Genomic DNA, 13,003 nt, shown 5'->3' on the forward strand with positions numbered 1-13,003 from the left:
TGGTGAAGCCAGTAGGTCATACAGGTATAAGTGGCATGGTTATGACTTGGCCTCTGGAGAATATCATTCACTCACATTCACACTCATTTTGGCTGCTTCACTTATTCTTTCACTTGATGCAAAGATTTATGCATTAACGTTTGATTATATCCCAAATATAGCATAAACCATGACATGTTCTCCTTGCTGCATGGTTGCAATGCCAAACATTAAGTACTGCAGTCTCATACTAAATGTAATGATGAGAACAGACAAACAGCAGTCATTGTTGTAATTTAAAAAAAGAAATATCAGCACTTAAACTAGTGTGCACATACAAAAAATAAATTCTCTTGCACACAACTTTTGTCAACAAATCCAAACAAAGCTCTGAGGTTTCTGGCAGTTCCTGGAATCCTGATTCCTCTAGTCAGAGTTGCACAACCTGTCAAGCTTGACATCTATATTGCTAATTTCACTGTAGCATCAGATATTCTCCCAAGGGCATTAAAGGCGTTGGATTTACTGAGAATTCTTGAAGACAGCTTTTCTCACAGTAGGACTAAGTACAGTGTTACAAAATGTTTATGTGTACTTGTAGTAGTATGTACAAAAGTACAGTATCATTGATGATCCTGTAGCATTAGCATGCTGAGACATTAAACGTAGACTGTGAACAAACACTGTAACATTGGAAAACGAGTTACCGTTATTTTTATTACTCTTATAGCAGAAAGTCCTCTTAAATGTCTTTATATGAGCAGTTGTACCTGTACGCATGCTACTTTGACAGAAACAGCAGCTATGAGAACCTACATCTCACATTCTTTTACTAAGACAAGGACCATGACTGCACAGCCCCCTGTGATTAAACAACCACAGTGACCACAATCCACTGTGGCCAGCATGACCTTCAATGTAAGGGACGTAGTTATGAATTGGAGAACGTCATCTGCCCACACATGCAGTGACATAATCATGATGCATGTTGGACTTATTTGCTCACTCTTTCTTTTTCTCACTGATTTCCTCTCCACATTCTGTGGTGGATGAATCAACCTGGTGAACACCCTGGCTAGAAAACGGATATGAACACACAGAGGTTTAGTGAGCAGTGACTGTTAAAGTAGCCGGTGAATCACACTGAACAATTAGGTGAAGTTTGTCTTCTCAGTAGCTACTGTCAGAGGAGGAACGCCTACAATTTAGTGTTTCTGTCCCCTAAATCAGTTTCAATGGACTACATCTCTGTGGAGACAGCTCTAAACTCTAAGCAACTGATGACTTGTTGAAAGATAATCGCTTTGTGATTTGAGTCAAGTCTTTTGTCTATGTGCTTGTGTGACTCGTCTGAAACATTCATAGATCTATGCAGACTCAATCCAGGACAATAGTCCTAATAGTAGGAAATAGACCTAGTACATATTGGCCTTTTTGAATAGATCACTGAACTATAGTTTATAATTCAAGCTTGATTTCATAATAAAAAGATGAGATAAAAGTTATTGCATAAATCCTCTTACTTATAAATATTTGCACATCCCATCTGACCTGAAATTCCACTCACCCCAACCGGTCGAGGCAGATGGCCGTCCACCCTGAGCCTGGTTCTGCTGGAGGTTTCCTCTCCATTGCTGCCTAGTCCTTGCTCAAGTAGGGTTATTGGGTTATTCTATATAATTCTGTATACAGTCATATTTTGTAAGATCTCAAACCTTACTCTGTAAAGTGGTTTGAGATTACCTCTGCTGAAAATTGAATTGAATTAAATAGAAACACGACCACATCAACTATTAAGTATCGTCAGTTTACACAACTCTGTAACACTTGCCTATAGGTTACGGTTCATATTCCATAGGCAGTAAAGCTAATAATGATACGCTTATCAAACTGTCATTATGGCTAGCCTACCTCTGGGCTGTATCTCATGTATCAGGTCAGGTTGACTCTGTTCCAGCCACATGATTGTTTCAGTGCGGCTCTATTCTGAAACAAAACATAATGGATGGACTTCTATCGACGTTGTAGCGTAAAGTGCTATTGAGAAAAGTTATTTCGCTATAATTATCTTTATCTTTTTATCACCCAGCCCTATTTAGAGCAAGAACTCAAAAACATCTAATTAAAATGCTTTCTGACCATAGAATCCAACGCTGCTAAACAGTTTCTCCAGATGTTGACATGAGGATAAACTTTGCTGATGAAAACATCAGCTTTGTGGCATGCTCTCCGTCTGTGCTGGATGACTTTGACCGAGTCTACAGTCAGACACATTACACCCAGAACACACTGGCACAATCTCAAGTCTGTCATTGGCCTGCCTTTGACTGTCTGTGGTCTGTAGCCAAGAATAATAATGCTGACCTACTGGAGTCATGTCTGTGCAAACAGTTTTAGCTCTGGTGTCTCTTTGAGTCTTTGTGACCGTTCGAAGGGAAACATATCCACACATAGATACTCTCCCACTGTTAAGTATGATCACATGAAATTTGATCTTGTGTTTCAATCTTCCCATCTTACACCAACTGGCCCTGCCACTTAAGTTAGTGACTTACAGTAGATCTCCAAGAATAACCTTTGACAACCCTGATAGAAGAAGAATGTTTGCATTGTTATGGGTTGTTGTGGAGGTGGAAATGGCAAGAGTGCTGTAAAATAATCAGTGTTGGTAAAAACAAGTTTCTGACAGCAGAAGCTGCTCTGCTTTTAGTTCTACTGTATTTGTGGTTAAATTGGGTGGAAAGATTTCCTTCTCTAACTGATACAGTTTGCATTTTTGCCTGACAACATGTTTAACTTTAGATAACTCTGTTGTTCATCAGCAAAGTAGTTTTAATACTCTCGATGATGACGTAGGGCCGGTGCAAATTACGCCTCTGTTTCTTGTCTTCTTCTTAAAAGCTGAAATGATGAGATTTTCCTAATCAGCTAACTAGTTTCGTTATCTATTAACTCATTTTCTATGTAGTTATTTATTGCAGTTTTGTGTAGCTAAACATTTTCTGCGTGTCCCTCATCAGAGTTCGGTTAAAACATTTATCCATTTAGTTGTGAGATTTGTGTTTTATTGTCATTGATATGGAACTCTCCAAGTTTAGAAAGAATACAAATTGCTGGCTATAAAAATGTCATCTGTAACTATGCACCTTTTTTTTTTTTTTTTTTTTTACACAGACCAGGTGGATGAATGCACAGTGCCTAAAAAATAAATCAGCTGTCAGTAATTTAGTTGTTCCACATCCTGCTTCCTGCTGGCTGAACACAAAATGCCATTTAACAGAAATCTCTGATAGGTCCAATGTCCGACTTGTCTGACCCGTGTTCCTCAAACTGTGTGCGAGCAGGTTGTTGTTATGAATTCTTTAGTCCTGCTCATTTCGGAAGCTCTACTACTTACCACCATGCTGACTGGTGGTTTGTCCTTGTCTGACCGGTGGTTCCTGAATACCAGCCGTCCTCCTCCAACATATCTGGATGTGAAATGATTGCCACTGTTCCTCAGTTTGACCTCGTATGCTCTTTCTTTGTCCAGACAGCAGAGTTGAATATGTTTTTCCACAGCATCTGCCCATTTTAATGATTTGTGCAGCTTGGTGAGTCATAAGTGATGGGTGAGATCATTGCTGTGATCCAGTTGTTTAAGCCAGGGTCTGCCAGTGTTGGAGAGGCCAAAGTGTCCTGGGTTCTCTTGGCTCCTGATTCTTGAAAGCATCTTAATGGTCTCTTTTCTTATAGACCTACAATGGTACAGAGATTATCTAAACCTCGAGATACTTTTAGGAAATGGATTGTAATATAAACACACAAGTCTTTTAACATTTGCAATGAGCTGCCCTACTCAAATGTATTTGCAGCTGAAAGGAATTACAAACCGTGACTTGTTTGCAGCTGGAAAAGTAAAGAATGTCCTTTTTACTTAAGACTTGCATTACTGCAGCGCTGTAAGCCAATCATGACCCACCCTAAATCAGCTGCTAATGTGCGCATTAGGAACAACCTGAACCCCTATAATGTTGACTATTAGCTTGGCATTAGCTATCCCCCAGCATGCTTGCATGTTGGTATGTGGCATTGGTGAAGGGTGGGGTCAGGGAGGGGTGTTTTCCCATTCCACAGACACGGGGCTCATGGCTGCTCTTAGTGATTCACTGAGGAATTTGTTTACTTGTGGCTGAGCTACAAATAACTGGAGGGTTTATATAGGGCGAAAAACGACTTCCCCTTCAGACAGCCATACAACATAAACAGGACTAAGAGGGGAAATACTGGACTGTCTTATTAAAGCACAACCACTACACATGTTCCACATGGCCACATGGATCCCATTACTCACTGAGGAGCTTTTTTCCATCAGGCCTGCTGGCCTGGCTTCTTCTGGCAATTTGTCTGACTATGACTTAAATAGATCTTAAAACCATGTTATTAATCTCTCTCAGACTGATGCTGTTTGAAACTATGCAAGAGGAAAAGCTTGCTGTGCGCCATCCAGGCTGACAGTGTTTCAAGACAATGTTTGGCGTGAGACCAAAGTCTCTGTGTGCTTGACCCACAAAGACGTTATCCACACCTGAAGTCAACTCAGAAATTGACCTTAAACATCTGGCACTAACCTGTGTGTAAAATATGTCATATGTAACCTCTTCTCATTTATTTTCCCCAGTGCGTAAGTTGTTTTCATCTTACTAAGTCTTCCTCCCTTTCCCTTTCCCTTGTAGGCATTTGGGAACGCAAAGACAGCCCACAATAACAACTCAAGTCGTTTTGGCAAATTCATCCAGGTGAACTACCAGGAGAGTGGCACTGTGAGAGGGTAAGGAAACAGAAACTAATGTCTTAAAAATTCCCCCAAAATGTGTGTTTTGAAGTTGATAACTTGATTGTACATTTTTTCAGAGCATATGTGGAGAAATACCTCCTGGAGAAGTCGAGGCTGGTCTATCAGGAGCATAACGAGCGGTGAGCAAATCTGGATCATAATCTTAGAAATGCACACAATTTGTCATCCAGCTTGTTACATGCATCTTCTTGTAATTAATCTTCTTATGATTGGTTGCATGTGATCCATATACCACTTGTATGAAGTGAATTTTTTCATCGCTTTGCTTATTGCTGTAATAATCAGCAAAACCAGCTAAATTGTTGTAATACTGTATGGTACAAATATATAACGCTGATGTAAATACAAAGAATATTTTAATGTCAAAATATAGATAGTATGTCAACAAACAATGTGTCAATCTTGGCAATTTTCAGCAACTGCACTTTGTTTAAAACTTTCACTAACATTTCCCTAACATAGGGAATAATGGTGCTGGCAGCAAGTATAAAATGGAGTTTGAATTTTGGCTAAAATGTGGGTCTGGGTTAATTTAACTCAGAAGGCCTGTTGTTTGAGTTTGCCACAGTGTGAGTCATGAAGTGCATTGAGCTCTAATTGGGGCTGACACTAATGTGTTGGACTGGCCGGATGGTGTGGTGAGGGTTAATCTCTCCTGTGGTGGGCCCTGTGTTAGCCACCTCTCATTGAGATGTACTGCTGACTCCAGGCCTATAAGCGTGTATGTGTGTATACTCCAAGAGGAACTCGGTCGCCCTGCTGCTGCACGCTTTTGACCAGCTAGATGCTGTTAAAAGAAGAGAAATGCACACCAGCATGCATATGTGATTGTTAAAACAAAAACAAACCTGATCTATCACTTTTACTCCTTCTGCTTTTTGTGTTTATTTTATTTTCATTGGCTGTAAGGAATTTAATGCTGGTCCATCAATTCAGTCTAGTGAGGACTACTACTAATAGTGCAAATACTTTGTTTGGTTTTACCTGTTTTTAGAAACTACCATGTGTTTTATTACCTGCTCGCTGGAGCGAGTGAAGAAGAAAGGACAGCGTTTCACCTCAAGAAGCCAGAAGAATATCATTACCTCAGTCAGGTGGGAATTCACCATCATGCACAACAAATAGTTTATTTGAAATGTTACATGCATCAAAAAGTAAATCGGATTTTTGTTTTTCACTGGTTGTTGTCAGTTTCTGTTTGTGTTTTGTGGCTACATGAGTTGTTCGCCATAGTTTTTTTTGTAGAGTCACCTGCTCATCCTCCAGGAAGCCATGCACAGTTACCTCTCTGTCCCAGTGTTTGGAAACAGGAAGGAAAGAAATCAGGGCACAAAGGAAACACATTCCACTGTTGGTGGCTGTCAACACTTAATATATAGTCCTACTATTTTCCATACGCACAAACCATGAAGACATTAGACAGTTACATTTAATAGCTGTTGTTTCAGAGTGTGCTTTACTATTGATGCCTTTTATGTGTGCATTATTTTTGTGACTGCGACTGCATTTGTGTGGGTTATCTAAAACACATAGGCCCTAATTTACCTTTGATGAACGTACTTGTACATTCTCATCGCTACACCACTGCTGAGAAAAAGCCATGCAGCCAGAAAACGAAAGATAGAAGTGGTATTTGAACTTCATCCAAGATAAGGAAAAAACTTTTCACACAACTGTGAAACACCAGTAACCTATACACACACACACACACACACACACACACACACACACACACACGTATATGAATGGAATGTGGATTTTGTGTAAAGCTTGTTGCAGCTCTGCCTCAGAGCTTTGACAGTCACACTATGACAGCCAGGGACCAGCTCCCCACCGTTTGTACACCTAAGCAGAAGACAGCAGGGAATTCCTTCCATTCCTCTTAGGCACTGACGTGCACATGCAAACACATATGCATGCATGCATAGATACGTACACACATTCTTGCAGTCCATTCATATTGTCCTCTTCTCTTGTATTTCTCTTCCTTGTTCCCTCTCCGTCTTTTACTGTAAAACGGAGGATGCATGAAAAAAATCATCCTCTCGTACTGTAATAGTTAGAACTCCTGCATAGATCCTTTTTTGTCCTTTTCTCACAGTCACAATAACCTATTCAGAGCTTCATAAACAGATTACTGTTATGGCTGCTATTTATGGTCCTGTGACATCTTTTTTATTAACAATTAACCAGAAATGTGCATTTAACTGACTATTGTCAAGAGAAGATTTTGGGTTTAGATAGTTTTTCTGCTTTTGCAGCAATAAACTGCCATGAAGAACCTGTCTTTAATTGTAATATTTTCCCTAGAGTTTGAGAATTGAGAATCAAAAACCCTCCTGCTAACAAACTGCAGTAATTACTCAAATATATAAAAGCAATTGAGTTTTCATACACTGCTCAAAAATAATTAAGGAACACTTTAAAAACACATCAGATTTCAATAGGGAAAAACATCATGCTGGATATTTATACTGATATGGACTGGGTGATGTGTTAGGAATGAAAGGAATCCACATCATTCGATAGAAGTTAAAATTATCAACCTACAGGGGGCTGAATTCAAAGACACCCTGAAAATCAAAGTGGACAAATGATGCAGCAGGTTTGTCAGTTTTACTGAAATTATATTCCAGCAACTCCAATTCCAGCAATGGTTCTCAGTATGTTGAATGGCCCCCACAGTCTTGTATGCAGGCCTGACAGCATTGGGACATGCTCCTAATAATCTGCTCTTTGTACAATGAAGCAAATTACAATTATCTCAGATGTTTAACTGGCTTCTGCTAAACTCTAATAAAAAGTGTTCCTTTAATGTCTTTGACCTCATGTAAATACAGTAAATGGAAACTAGGTAGGAATAGAAATTTATTTATTCATTCTTTAGACAATGTCAGGTGTAAATGTTCATGTGCTGTTGCACATCTTCAGCTTTTGTTTCACCCTCTGACTCTGCTTTAATGACTTGATGTGTTCAGCTATGATCTGCTCATTGTTTAATATCTGTGTGTGTGTACTGTATCCCTCTCATCAGTGTTTATATTCTTTTGTATGTTTAACTGTCAAAGACTATTTGATTCTTGTGTCTTCATTAAATGAGAGCTGTCAAGTTCAACCATTGCTTGCATTCTAACAGCACATCCCTCCACCGCTGTTAGTTGCATGTGTACTCTGTGTTCGTGTTTAATTATACAGTATGTGTCATTGGAATGCTGCCGTCTAACCTGCGTAACCTCGCCCCCTGTAAACTCTGCTTTAACATTTCCAGATGACAAAGACAACACGGCAGCAACACTGGGACAGTTACTATGAGAGTGAACCGGTCAGTATCTGTATGTACTCTACCCGTGTCTCTCTACATGTAGGTGAAAACTCAACACCAGATTGTCAGTCACCTGTGCACTGGCAGCTCAAGCCACACTTTCCCTGCACAGTTGCACACTCCCTCTTCGCCCTTCCTTTGCTTATTTTGTTTTTTAATTTTTTTTTTTTCTCTGATATTTCCTGGTTTGGTTTGAGTAGTTTATTTTAGCTTTGTTTGTTTTTGCTTTGCCCTGTTCTGCTGCTTCTCTGAGTAATGTTGGTGTGTCTCGTCACATCCTGACCATTGTTGGCTCCCTGTGTTGCTGCAACCTGTGCAATGAACAAGCGCAGGTAATTTGGATATTTAGGTGACTTTCTTCCATTGTTGCAGTAACAGGGATCACTCTGCATTCTGGTTGGTTCAATTTTAGGATTATATTTAATTTAAATAGCAAATTAAATATAATCCTTCTTAATAAAAGACATTTAGCTGCTTCACTTTCTGATGTTGTGCATGCTGTCTCACTGGGACACTAGAAAAGAACCGAGCCGCTGTTAACGTAATTAGTAATACATGTTACAATGTCTGCTGTGAAAAAAGACCTTGTGGCTTTTAATGTATTCAACCAACCAGTCAAGTGACAACACAGTGCATCAAAAACAAGTTGTGGTAACGGTGAATGCTGAGAGTTATTTTTTCTGTGCATGATGAACACGCACACAGTAGGAGGTAAAATAAGTTTAGTTAGCCCTGCAGCACGGTTCTTTATTATGACAAACTGTTATCTTCACATCTTTAAAGGAAATATTTCAAAATTATTTTATTTTAGTTTCTTTTCTTTTCATAATGTTTTGTTTCCAAAACAGTTAAAACAATTTTCCTATGTTGACAGATTGTTTAATCTTGATAAAAGTCCAAGTTATTCTGTAACAGATAATGTGAGTGTCTTTTATTACATGTAGATTTTTCTGCCATGAATATCACAACTCTAAAGTCAGTAACAGGCCAGTGTGAGGCAAGACGGAGGCTCAGTGTTGTAAGTGCGACTCTCGTGTTTGGAGTGTTTGTCTTTCTGAGGCCTCGCTATGTGATAATTATGGGCGCCATAGTCGAATGGTCTCATAAAGCAAAGAGTAGAGCTCACATTATGGTGGGTGTATGTTGTGAAGGACTGTTAGTTCCATCAAAGTATGTGTTCCTAGTTTAGAATAAGCTCTTCCTCATTTCATAGACTAATATTGTAGAGTGTGATTTATCCACCAATGTATTCCTTCTCGTGCAGTTTGTTGCTCAGTGATATTATTTTGTACTTTAATATTTTAATGCTTTTTTGTGCTTGTAATAATTCTGACTTGGGCTGCAGAAGTACTGTACTTAAGTATAATTTTGAGGTACTTTAAAACACTACTATAAGGTGTAAATATTTTTTGCTATATTATTGCTCTTGATATATATATATCTCACAGCTAAACCATATTTACCAGTCTCTGCAGATAAATATTACACATACTAAACATGATTAGCTTAAACTACACAACAGGATATGAATTAGTTCAAATGAATTCCACCTGATCATACAGATGCATTTGTGTGCGTTTAGGAGCTTTAGTTTGTAGGTGACTGTGATGTGCTGTGTTAAAGTGTTGATGAGGCTGAATGTCTGTACCTCACATCTATTACATGCGCTACAGAAAATGTGCACTTACTGAGCGTCGGTCCGCACACATAACTTTTTGTCCATCACTCGAACACAGGAAAACCCATAAATTGCTGCTCTTCTCAGCACTTTTGCCTGCGTTCCAAATTTCTGTGGATTGGTTCAAAGGAGAAGCCAGGCCAGAATTTTCCACTACATGAGCAGAACTTGCACATGCTGCTGCTCGCTAGACGCTCTGCACATCAGACTAGAGTGTTGCTGATGTGTTTGACCCCGGAGCTGCTTAATGATAGCTTATTTTAGTATGAGTCATTCATTTTGTCTGCTTCAGGCCACTCGGCTGTTTTTTTGTTTCAGCTGCAAAGTAAACTAAAAAACTATTTTAAGTACCATTGCCAGACCTTCTGTAAACATTAAAAACATTTGGGCACCGTGTATGTCAACAGTCTTTAGTAAGTCCTTCTAGACTTCACAGCCACTTGTCATTAGCCCTTTCGGTTTCCAGGCTGCTTCGTCTTAACAGCTACTGTAAGCCTGATAACGCTCGGTTATGCTTTTTGTAGGACTGCTTCTCTGTTGAGGGAGAGGACCTCAAACATGACTTTGAGAGGCTTCAGCTGGCCATGGAGTTGGTGGGCTTTCTTCCAGCCACGCGCAAGCAGTGAGTGATGTATACACACAGCTGTAATGAGTGTGTGATAACGGCCATAGGTTCACATATTTTGCCTGTAGCACAATCAATTAAATTGGTGTCATTATTTCAATCAGCTTTGTATTAAATAAATCAGCTGATGACAGTTCTATAGTGTGTTTCCAGTGTGACATCTCTTAAATGTTTCCTGGACTGTTTAGGATTTTCTCGCTGCTGTCGGCAATCCTTCACCTGGGCAATATCCGCTACAAGAGGAAAATCTACAGGGATGACTCGATAGACATCTGCAACCCAGAGATGCTGCCTGTCGTGTCAGAACTGCTGGAGGTACCATATAATAATGCTAACATGGCATAAATTAAGATAAAACATACATGATCACTAATATTGGTGTAAACATGGGCAAATGTTTAGTTGTGCAACAAAACTTTGCAGCCAGCAAACATTTCTTATATACAGACATGTATAAATGTCTGTTTCACATTATCAGTCATTTTAATGCAGACTACTTATATATATACTGAAAACAAATGTTGTTGCTGTTGTTTTGGAATTTACCAGGCCTTGTCTCATTGTCGACCATAAACATCCATAAAGTCAGTCATCTGGTTTGACACAGTGAAGGTTGAGCACATATTAAATATATTACTGTCCAGTCTAAGTCACATTGAAGTCAACAGTCAACTTGAATCTCATCTGGAGCCTGTGCTAGTTAATGAATACACAATAAATCCTGATATTTACATCATAGAGTGCAGTAATTCCATTAAAATAATAAGGACTAATGTAAAGGTGTTGCAGAGCACGTCTTCAGACGGCAAAGATGGTGTAAAATTAACTCATTTTCTCTCTGTGTCACTGTCACCAATAGGTCAAAGAAGAGATGCTGTTTGAAGCTCTGACAACACGGAAGACGGTCACTGTGGGAGAGAAGCTGATTGTTCCCTACAGACTTGCTGAGGTGAGGCTGAAACTGACTTTATGTTAATTAGCTGATGTTAACCAATCAGCTCACGCAACACGTAGTTGGCCACAATGGTGAGATGTGGGAGTTGTGTATATTGGCTTCTCTGGGAGCCTGTGCAGCCTACAGTTACCCATAACACACTTATCTGCAGAGGTCTTCATGGAAGCATAATGGGAATGTAAATGTAAAGTACTTTTAATCAAAACACCTTAATGAGGCCATCATTAGGCTGAACAGACAAAGTAAAACCATCAGAGAAAGAGCAGAAACATTGAGAGTGGTCAATACAAAAGTTTGAAACCTAAACACGTCAAATGCCTAAATGGTTCATTATTTATTAAGCTAATTGTATAAATTAAAATTTTTATCATTTAGGAAACAGAACAAATACTGTACACACACAAGGTTACAAAGTCTTATAATAAGGTTTATTTCCTCCTTAGTATGAAAGGGTTAGTTAGTTAGATAATGTAACATATGTAAAGTGTTTATGCTTTTAGCATGAAATATAGAAATGTGAGACAGCCATACACTCAGACCTAAAGTTATGCAAGTATGAATTTTTTTTTGTTTGTTGTGGGTTTTTTGTTCCTGTTAAAATCAAGTCCTGTAGTGCGACTGAAAGCACTTTGCCATCTTAATAACTGCACTGAAGTCACGGCTCTTCAGTCTGACCCCGCCGTGTTTACAAGACAGTGTGCTCTAGCACAGGATCTCCTCCTACTCGCTCTCTCTCTGCAGCTCTTTGAATCTGTGGCAACACATGAACACACTGACTAACACAAATGCACAAAGTCCTTTAGACCTCTTAGAGAGAAGTGAAGGCATTTTGAGCCTTTCTCTAGTTTTCATTGGAGCCTGTGCTCTAAAAACAAACACACATCATGGTCTGGAGATGAGAGCCATCTGAAAGAAGGGGCAACGACAAGGATACGCAGCATAACATGGCCGTCGGTTTGAGGGAATAGTATATTTGGAAACTCGTCCATGATGCCTAAATATTTCATAATTCATAGATGTCAAATCCGTTCTTGAACACTTACCATGATTTGAATAAAACAGTTTTATTTTCCAGTATAAACATCTCACAGTTTTCACCCAGGGAAACTGTCTCGGCTGTATTTTACCACAAACTCTCCCAGAAGATGGTGGTGTGTTACACATTCCCATCAAAACACTAACAACCTCATAATGGTCTGGTAGATATTTAAGAGCCATTTCATACGAACAAACAGTGATTGTTTTGGTAGCACACTGGGTGGTCTGTGCAAATATTTCTCTAACAGTCACAACAGTCTCATTGCCTGTTAACTGATTCATACACTTGAAAACCTCAAAGAAATCGGAGCATTACTGTAATGAGTTTCTCCACTTATTGGTCGAGTTATGAGGCTGCCTCCCTCATGTTGTTTTAAGTCCAATTTCCTCTAAATAATGAAAAGCTTATGGGTCATTAGATCACAGTATATATGAGGAACAAAATAATATCTGTCCTGACTCATGGAAGTCATATTTGCTGTGAGGTGGCTATAAATATCCTGCTTAATTATTTAGAAACAAAGAACTTTGGGTAGCCACTCTATGGTTTGTTTTGTTTCTGAAGACTG

At 39.2% G+C, this 13,003-nt stretch overlaps 1 protein-coding gene across 11 annotated transcripts in view; it reads left to right on the forward strand.

Annotated features, from left to right (window-relative positions):
* Window positions 1–13,003, forward strand: part of myo9aa (myosin IXAa) — an 80,636-nt gene that overhangs the window by 36,776 nt on the left and 30,857 nt on the right. For 10 of the 11 annotated variants that reach the window (XM_026377812.1, XM_026377814.1, XM_026377821.1 and 7 more), the window contains exons 3-9: window positions 4,695–4,789; window positions 4,873–4,935; window positions 5,811–5,910; window positions 8,085–8,138; window positions 10,341–10,438; window positions 10,630–10,756; window positions 11,301–11,390. In XM_026377812.1, coding sequence (XP_026233597.1) covers window positions 4,695–4,789; window positions 4,873–4,935; window positions 5,811–5,910; window positions 8,085–8,138; window positions 10,341–10,438; window positions 10,630–10,756; window positions 11,301–11,390 — 627 coding nt within the window. The remainder of the gene's footprint in view (window positions 1–4,694; window positions 4,790–4,872; window positions 4,936–5,810; window positions 5,911–8,084; window positions 8,139–10,340; window positions 10,439–10,629; window positions 10,757–11,300; window positions 11,391–13,003) is intronic. The other variant, XM_026377817.1, reaches the window with a different exon arrangement.

Source organism: Anabas testudineus, chromosome 3 (genome assembly GCF_900324465.2).
Source record: "Anabas testudineus chromosome 3, fAnaTes1.2, whole genome shotgun sequence".
Classification (NCBI taxonomy): Eukaryota; Metazoa; Chordata; class Actinopteri; order Anabantiformes; family Anabantidae; genus Anabas; species Anabas testudineus.